Source organism: Phalaenopsis equestris, unplaced genomic scaffold (genome assembly GCF_001263595.1).
Source record: "Phalaenopsis equestris unplaced genomic scaffold, ASM126359v1 Scaffold000800, whole genome shotgun sequence".
NCBI classification, from domain to species: domain Eukaryota; kingdom Viridiplantae; phylum Streptophyta; class Magnoliopsida; order Asparagales; family Orchidaceae; genus Phalaenopsis; species Phalaenopsis equestris.
In genome coordinates this window covers 473,177-483,069 of record NW_018165240.1, presented here as the reverse complement: position 1 = coordinate 483,069, position 9,893 = coordinate 473,177, and the positions used below count along the sequence as shown (strand labels likewise).

Sequence of the window (9,893 nt, the reverse complement as noted above, 5' to 3'; positions counted from 1 at the left end):
ATATAATAAAAAAGATTGGTCAGACGCTGTTAGATGAACCCGTGACTCCAGAAGTCTTACAAACTCTACCAACAAAAGAATCGGTAGACAATACTATATATAGAACACACACACACACACACACACATATATATTGTCTTTTTTGTAATGCTTGACAAATATTATCTATAATTTTTAAATTTTTTTTCTTAAGATGCAAATTAAAATAAAATCAAATGAGATCAAATTATACTATAAGCTTTATCAGTTTTACTTCTTTGATATGATAAATTTTATTTTTTAATAACTAATTCTAAAATAACACAACTGTCAGCATATATATATATATATATATATATATTCATCAAATTATAGAGAGATCTCAAATATGACTCCTAACATGCATCTCTTGCACATTTTTTTTATAAACAAAGTTTACAACCCACTTTATTCACCACTGCTTTCGGCGGGGCAAAAATTTTAAGCCCCAAACCACCTAGTTCTTATGTATTTATATTTCAAATACCTAGATTTTGTTTTGTTTTACATTGACATCACCTTCAATCTTTCATATTACATCAAAATTTTAAGATTTTAATTTTTAAAAGATGAAATACATGCTTTCATACATAGTGTAGTCGACATATATGTAAAAATTGAAATTGATGTTTTAGATATGTAAACACCCAGGAATTGTGTGGCTTGTAGTTAACTCTTCCTTTTATTTTTTTAACTTTTGTATTGTGCAAAAGGATTTATTAAGGGGTAAATTATTAATTTAATGACAATTACTTGTTTATTTTGCAATCAATTAAGAGAAGTCTTCAAATTTGTCTTCTTACTCCCCCCCTCTATGCATGTTGAATCCCCTCTCATCATAACTCTTAATATTAGCATTTCCATCTTTAATCAGGACTTTGTCATCACAATGCCGTGATACATCTGACTTATATCTTTGCATATCTAACACCTCAACATAGATATTTACTCATATAACACTCATTTTTAGTATCATATCGAAGTATATCCATGAAAAGATGCATTCCACTTTAGAGTAATTAATCTTAACAGTTCTATTTTATTTGATGTTAAGTTTCTGGCATTAGATAAAGTAAATAGCATAATTTAGATGTCACACACACACACACACACACACACACACACACACACACACACACACACACACACACACACACACACACACACACACACACACACACACACACATATATATATATATATATATACCAACATAAGAATTATATAGTATCCATGTAAATCTCCTTTAGAACAAGGGGCATTTTCACACATACCATTCAATTATAATGCATTTATACATCTAACTCCTATATTCTTTCATATCACATAAAAAATACCATTATTTTAACTTTAAGAAAGTGAGATATACCTTTTCATGCACATATAAGGTGGCATCAGGGGTGCACCCAGGTAATGTCAAGGTTTTTACTTATATGAGAGAGTAATTTAGTCTTTTTTCATTCCTGAATTATCAGTTTTGCCGCTCCTGAAATATCATTGTCTTTCGTTGCTCTAGCCCCTCCCACGTTTGGTCTAGAGAAGCGGTTTGTTCCCCTTAAAAAAAGTGGCATGTTCCTCCCATTGGTGGTATATATATATAATTTGAAAGTTCGGATATTAGACAAGTTTAGAAATTAAGTGACATGTATGTAAATCATCCTTAAACAAAAGGAGCATTTACATACACACCACAAAATTTTTATATGTTTACATAATCAAAAACAGTTCTATTTACATGCACAACACTCAAATCTTTTGACATCACATAAACACTCAACCAATTCTATAAATCTGAAATGCAGCTTTCATGCATGAACATATAACAGTTAATTGTTATAAATATAACTATCAAGTGCTGAATCATGAGGTATATATGTAAGTTTTTCCTGCAATAATTGAAAACAGTGTTCCCTCTCTCCCAAAAACGAAGCCTTGGAAAGCAATGAGATGATCACCTGGGACTCAGCTCTCAGAAACAGCACGCATGATTTCCAGCACAGATCTTACAGCCTTCTCACCTGCAACTGCCACTGCTTCGTCGCCAACTGCCTGAATCGCCTGTGCTACGCCGGACACAGAAGATGGAATGTCGTGAATCTAGCAGCTCTGATCTTCTTCAGAGGAATCTGGGTCGATAGAATCGCTGTGCTGAAGTCCTTCCTGCCTCCCGTATCTGTGCTCGGATTAGGGTTTCTGTTGGGCGGCACGAATTTCCTCGCAGTTATCGGTGGGTTTGGGCTCGCGCTCGTTGGTTGGTTCCTTGTTGGAACATATTGTTTCAGGAATCTTGTGCGGTTGTGATGTATGCGGTTATTAGATGGAAGTTTTGTATATATACCATTTAATTGTTATGTATTTGCACATTTGACATATATACTTCAATTTTTTACTTAGTATATGTATCCCTCTTTATTTATGCATAAAAAAATGTATTTTTTGGGGTTTAAAGGTTAAAATAATGGTGTTTTTGATGAGATGTGAAAGATATGAATGTGGGAAATGTAAAAAGGTAGAGGGTTTGGAATGGAAATAGATAGGAATTTGATGGTATGCGTATAAATGTACCGAAAAGTTTCAATGTATGTAGTGTCAAGCATATGGTTATGGAATGATTTTATACTTATTTATTATTGTTGTTTTTTAAGTAATAGAAATTGCTTTCATGTTTTTATGTTGTGTGTCAATGATGAATGATAGATGTAAGATGTTTGAAATATTATTTTTTGCATTTATATTTGATGATTTTACTCGCTCTAAAAGATAATGTTGGTTTTGCTCCTGAGTTTGTCGTCACATAAGATCATCTATATGGTTAGGAGTTTATAGCTAAAATTTGTTCGAGGATTGAATTGATTTTTGGCTTTAATCGAGTCACAAGTTAGGGGGTTAGCCCAGTCTGATCTTCAAGTTGGTTTTGAATTGAGTCGGCTTGAGATTGGCTTAAAATATAAATGATATGTATATTTTTATGCATATGAAAGCTTATACAATACAGCAGAAGCAGTTTAATTTTTTATGATTAGCAAAATCATCAAATGTTTAATTTCTTTTAAGCATTAGACAAACGATTATATTGGGGGTGCAAAATACTCAAAATATATAGAAACAAATATTAAAGTTTACTAGTTATAACGAGTCTCAAATTCTATGGTGAGCAATTGTCTGCCCTAGACATAGACCCCGTTTGGGGCAGCTTATTTGGTGTAGTGCGTTTTAAAAACACATTCAGGCCCGGCCCGTTTGGGTAAATTGTGTTTTGGAAGTTTATTCAAAAAACAACATTTTCAAACTGCTGAAATTAGCGTTTTCACATCGTTCTTGGCATAGTGCGGTGACAATTTTCTAGCGGCCGTTTGACTTTTCTAAAAAAAAAAATTGTAATAATCGCCACAACTTTTTTGAACAACATATTATTTTTCAGTAGCTTATCAACAGCTCATCAACAATTTATTAATAAACTTCAGCTACCCCAAACCGACTAATAGTCTAGTTTCACCCCAGCTTATATGCACTTATTTTCTTTTTTGTATTTGAATGTGAATGAGTTTATGCTGCTTTTATGCATTTTGGAATAGCATTATGTATTTGAAGATTAAAATTTAACATCAATTACATTGTTTTTTATATTCTAATTATGCTTGGATTAAAGTCTAGGTGGAATGTTTAGACTAAATTGACCAAAATCAAATAGTTTGTTTATGTTGATCAGCTTTGCCTCTCATTGTTGATTGATCTATGGGTAAGCTCTAATGAGCATTAGAGTTAGATGGCAAAAATATGCTGTAAAATATTTAAAAAAATGTTTAGAATATTGTGATTTGTTGAATATGAGCCTCATGTTGGTTATGTACAATTTATTTATTATTAACCTATTGGTATAAAAAAAAAATTAATAATTTTGATTTTTTTTTGCACTGCGTGCTTAGATCAGTTGGTCAGGCATCTGCTTGTCAGTTGTAAGTCCACTCTTATCTGGGGTTCGATTCCCCCCGGTAGAGGATGTGGTACTCGAATTATTAGGTGCATTGGGGATGCCTGAGACTCGTATAATAGCCTCAGGCCATTCCTTTCGACCCCAGGGGGCATACTCTGCAGAGCTACCGACACGAATCTCAAGTACAACTTATGACCAAAGATAAAATATTTTTCCCAATGGTAAACAGTGGATCAATAAGTCAGTGCCAAGCAGGTGAAGCCACACCTCTAAACACGGAACATATCAAAGCTTTGGAGATGGTCCCATGCCTGATAGTGACAAGGTCTGTCAAGGGCGAGACGTGATTCATCATGGCAGCAAGTCTCATCAGATACCTCTCACAAGCAGCGACAAGATCCGCCCTATACATTGTAAATAGGGTATTTGAGTGAGGTGATGAACCGACCAGATAGACGAGACGCAGGCCCCATAAGAATTGAGTCAAGCGACACGTGAGCCATTATTCGCCCGACAAAGCAAATTGACTAATCAGTTGATCAACTGAGTGACCGATCAAAGCGTAGGCATAAATCCCCTGATCACAATTGGATGATCGACCAACTTTTTCCATGGCAAACGAGATCGTCATTTAATCGAACGCCTTGGTCGACCAAAACAAGACACGGTCTCCACTCAGTCGATCGCTAAAGTCACCTGAATTCTAGCAAGTCGATGAACTAATTATTGACAAATCAAGATTCAAAGTATAAAACATATCTGAAATGAAATCCGTACGATTTATTAGATCATTGATCATATTAAGAGCAATTTTCATAACTGTTCATTTTTTTATGTAATTGCACAAAATACACCTTTATAAGTAGAAGAAAAAATAAGAATAAGAGGACTATCTCCTGAAACTCTCCACAGCAACTCTTGGTTCACTTTATTCTCTTCTTCACTCGACTCTAACTCTCGAAACGTGTTCATGAAAGACAATCCGAGATCCAACATCCTGAAAGGTGGTGCGATGAGAGTGGTCATGCCCCAGACAAGAAGCAGGGCTAACTACGAAGGAGAAACTTTTGAAAGAGAAATTACATGCATGAAACCCAATAAGGAAGCACAACCAGACGTCAAAGTGCTTGTTCAGGGCTTACAAGCCCAGATGACCCTCGATGGAGCAATTAGAGTTCCTTTAAGCAACAATCACCCAGAGGAACGACCAGGCGCCTTGCTTAGAAGTGGAACCTCAGGGCATCCCCAAAAGCCCCCATCAAGGAATCTATCTATCTCACATAACCAGGTCAACAACTAGCGGACAGAGGGGGCAAGGTGAGTCTTAATACACCGACACAACCACGTCTACGCAGATGAACAAGCAATGGGAGGAGCATATGTGAGTGCTTGTGTGGCCGCTCATAGAAGGGGTCTTCACTCACCAAATTAAAAAGGCGGTACCACCGTCCAAGCTATGAATTCCTTGCTTGGGCTCTTTCAAAGGGAGAACCTACCTGATCAACCATGCAGCATTGTTCAAGTCATCTATCGATCTGCTCCAGATCAATAACCCCATAATTTGTCGCCTCTTCTTAACCACCCAAAAGGAATCACCCCTTCGATGGTTTAATAGCCTGCTGATCGAAACCATCCCAACTTATTATGATTTTAAAAGACTCTTCATTTCACACTTCTAAAAAGTGCAGAAACCGATGAAGACTTGGACACCTTACTTGACATCAAGCAGGGAGAGAAAGAGAGTTTATCCGCCTGCATCACCCGTTTCCAAATCGAGATGCTGAGAGTTAGAAATCTGAAGCTTGAAATACCCAAAACATCTTTGAAGCGAGGAATTTGTAGAAAATGGTTTAAGTATGAAATAAACCCGTTTAAACCTACTACTTGTGCATAAGTGTTGGAGATGACAACGAGGCTTTCGGAAACTTGAAGGATTCCTTAGCATCCACACTAATGCTCCAAAGCCCGAAATCAGTGAAAGAGATGTCACTGTACCTTATAGTCGTGCGAGAGGTTGTAAGCTCAATTCTAGTCTGAGAGGAGGTGGGAAAACAATATTGATCTACTACACAAGCCAAGTGCTTCATGGTGCCAAAATCAAGTACCAAATTATGGAAAAACAAACCTTCACTTTAATTATTTCCATTCGCAAGCTAAAACCATACTTCCAGATGCATTTGATCCGAGTCATCATAGACCATCCTTTGAGATTTGTGCTTACACAGTTGGAGCACTCCAATTGACTACTGCAATTGGTGGTAGAGCTCAACAAATTCAATATCAACTATGTTCCTCAGATGGTAGTTAAAGGCCAAGCAATCACAGACTTTCCGACTGACTTCTCCATGACAAAGGAGTCGGTAGAGAGAATTATCACTGAAGACAAGATGTGGATCGTATATGTCGTATGAGCCTCCAAACATGCAACAACAGAAGTAGGGCTGACCCTATGCAACATAGCCGTGGAGCATCTCTATGAGACGATATCGGTGGAGTTTGACATTATGAATAATTAGACAGAGTACGAAGCACTAATTACTAGGCTCTGACTAGCATGCGAGATAAACACTTGGAACATCCTAGGAAGGTCTGACTCCTTGCTAGTCGCAAATTAGGTTAACAAGAAATTTGAAGCTAAAGATGAGCTGATGGCTAGATACCTCTCTAATATAAAAAAGGAAATCAGAAGATTCAAGAACTTCTGCATCGAACACGTCAGTCGGGAGCATAATCAAGTTGTTGATATCCTCTCCAAATGCATCTGTTTGGGAGGAATGCCCAGAAAACTTACCAGGCCAACAATCGACGAACTGGAGATCATGAAGGTAGGGTTGACGAGACTAAGAGTTGGATGGATTCATACATCCACTACTTGGAGACTGGGATAGTATAAAAAGTATCAAAGATCCCAGGCATTGTAAAATCAAAGACGCCCTATATCTAGTAATTGAGAGAAGTTATTTAGAAGGTCGGTTACTTCGGTATTCCTAAGGTGCTTGAGAGAGGGTGAAGTCAAAGATGTGCTCCGGGAGATACATTTTGGAGAGTGTTGTAGCCAATCTGAACTAAAGACTCTAGCTTACCACGTGCAAGGGTAGGGGAACTTTTGGCCGACACTCTTGAAAAATGCGACAAAATTCTCAAAAAGGTGCTAGCAATGTCAATAATACGTGCATTTACATCATCAGCTCACTTGGAAGCTAGCCTTTGGTCGTTCTCATGTAGGGACTTGACATTCTTGGGCCATTTCCCTCGTCAAGAGGCCCGCAAAAGTTTCTCTTGGTAACGGTCGATTATTTTTCAAAATGGAATGAAGCAAGACCACTCTTTCAAATCAATGCAGAAGCTGCCTAAAACTATAAGTCCCCACATGGGTTGTTGAAGCAACGACAGAACTTGACGGAAGTCATGCTGGCTACAATAGAGTTTGGCAGAACTTGTGTCGGAATAACATTGTATTTGGTGAAGGTGCTTCTGAGCTTTGACCATAAGGGTTGTTGGAGACTGCACCGAAACTGAACCTGGTAGAACACCAAATCAGGGCTAATATTGTTTGTCAGTCGCTCCTCGACCAACAACCTGTGGAAAATAATATGAGAATCCAACCCATACCTGTCCTAGAGGTCTTCACCTCCTTGTCCGTCAGGAAGGATGGATCGGCCACCCTATAGTGCCAAAAAGAACTGGGGAATACTTGGGACCTATTACAGTTGATCGAAATGATCATAAGACAAAGAAAGAGAAATCAAATTACTGGAAAAACAAAGTACAAAAGTGAAATAGGGCGAACCCTAACCTTATTTAAAAGGTTGGCACACGAACTGAAGAGTCACATAATAATAAGAGTCACACCAATTGTCATTTCAAGTTCCTCAAAATATTATTTTCTCACCAATATCATCATTACAAGTTTCAAATAAAATGCTTAACAAATAGGTCCTCTGTGGTTTCAGATGAGGTATATCCCTTCTCAAACAATCTCTGGAGGACCATTGTTGGCATCATTTTTTTTTATTTTTGATATCAAGTATTTTCAGGACGTCGATATTACTTAAGAAGGGCGTTCATGTCGTTAACGATTCAAATACGGGCTAAAAATACACAAATTATCATTTTGGATCGTTTGCTGAAAAAGTGGTCTGAACGACCTCGAACAACGAAACAGACCACGCGAGTGAGTCCGAAATGTCGATTCCGCTTAGGACAGACACTCGTTGGACCACGGTTTCACGTGCGGGCTAAAAATACGTGAATTTTTATTTTCGTTCCGATTGCTAAAATAAGTGGTCCCAACTACCCCAGACGAGGAAACGGACAGTGCGGTCGCGCCCAGAGCGTCGAATTTACGTAGGGGAGAATTTCATTTTTATATTATAATTAAAAAAAATTCCTTCTTTAAAAAAAAAAAAAGCTGCGTAACTCTCCTCTCTCCTCCCTCTCTCTCTCTCCCAAAAAATAAAAAAACCGGTTACAAGAAAAAAAAAAAAAAATTTCCCTCTTATCCTCCGCATCTTCTCACAGCCACCCCTCGTTTCCTTCTTTTAAAAAAAAAAAGCTTCGTAACTCTCCTCCCTCCTCTCCTCTCTCCTCCCTCCTCTCTCTCTCCCAAAAAATAAAAAAAACGGTTACAAGAAAAAAAAAAAATTTCCCTCTCATCCTCCGCATCTTCTCACAGCCACCCCTCGGGATCGAAAACCGACTCCTCCCTAATCGCAAACCTTGCTCCTTACCGCCCGAGCCTCGCCGACCCTCCTCTTTGCCGCCGGCGAAGATCGACGTCGTCGCCGGACCTCCTCCGGCCGAACAGATTGCGGAATCGACTCCCTTCCTTTTTCTCCCTTCCTTTTTCGCGATTCGTCTCCCGATCGCCATAGGGAGCCGCGGCCGACAGGCCGCGGCGGACTCCTCCGGCGCTTGAAACTCGCCGGCGGCTCCTCGTCAGCCAACGCCACCTTTCTCTTCTTCTTCTTCTTCTTCTTCTTCTTCTTCTTCTTCTTCTTCTTCTTCTTCAGCTCTTATTTCTTCTTCTTCTATTTTTTCTTCTTCTTCTGATTTATTATTATTATTATTATTATTTATTTTTATTTTTTATTTTATTTTATTTTAGTTTTTTTCTCTTTCTTCTTCTTCTTCTTTTTTTTTTTTTTTTCGGCATCACTTCCTTCGCTGCTTTTTTCTTCTTCGCCTACAAACCATCCGGTGATGCCCCGTCGAAAATTAAATTTTGTTGGCCTTCATCCCGCCGAGCACCTTCCTTTATTTTTTATTTTATTTTATTTTATTTTATTTTATTTCTCTTTCTTCTTCTTCTTTTTTTTTCGGCCTCACTTCCTTCGTTGTTTTCTTCTTCTTCGCCTACAAACCATCCGGTGATGCCCCGTCGAAAATTAAATTTTGTTGGCCTTCATCCCGCCGAGCACCTTCCTTGTGGGATGTCGTGTGTCGGCGCATCCTCTTCCGACTCAAAGCTCTCTTTTCTGGGGGTACTCTCACGTAGGTGTTTTCTGCGTCTCCCTCGTCGAGGCTCCGACTACGATGTTGAGGTGACCTCGCTGCAACGCGAAGGGCGACGTTCGATCCTTTCGCCAAGGCATATTTTGTTTATATTTTTATATGCCAAAATTATTATTTTTTTAAATAATATGCATCACTGATTCCTATCTCTTATTTTCCTTGTTGCATGATTCATTATGAGATACACTGGAGCATAGACTTGACGTCAACGACTTGGAGCAAATAAATAGAACGTGTCTGCAACCTTTGCGGTGGTGAGATCCCCTAAACTCCTAGCTAGCCTTAGGTTTAGTGGTGTCTAGGCGTGTGGGTTCGATTGCCCACACGGGGTGCATACGCCGGCATGGGTCGGCGCGACGACGTGCCTGCGTGATGGATCGTCGATTTCCTAGAGCTAGCCTTTAGGTTAGGACTTCCTGTGCGTAAC

The 9,893-nt window shown here is 38.6% G+C and overlaps 1 protein-coding gene across 3 annotated transcripts in view; it reads left to right on the top strand.

Moving 5' to 3' along the window:
* LOC110031311 (protein REVERSION-TO-ETHYLENE SENSITIVITY1-like) overlaps nt 1-2,427 on the top strand; it is a 19,615-nt gene extending 17,188 nt beyond the window's left edge. The window contains exon 4 of one of the 3 annotated variants that reach the window (XM_020734453.1): nt 1,924-2,427. In XM_020734453.1, coding sequence (XP_020590112.1) covers nt 1,924-2,319 — 396 coding nt within the window. In that variant the 3' untranslated portion in view covers nt 2,320-2,427. The remainder of the gene's footprint in view (nt 1-1,923) is intronic. The other 2 variants (XM_020734452.1, XM_020734454.1) reach the window with 2 other exon arrangements.
* The last annotated feature ends 7,466 nt before the right edge of the window (nt 2,428-9,893 follow it).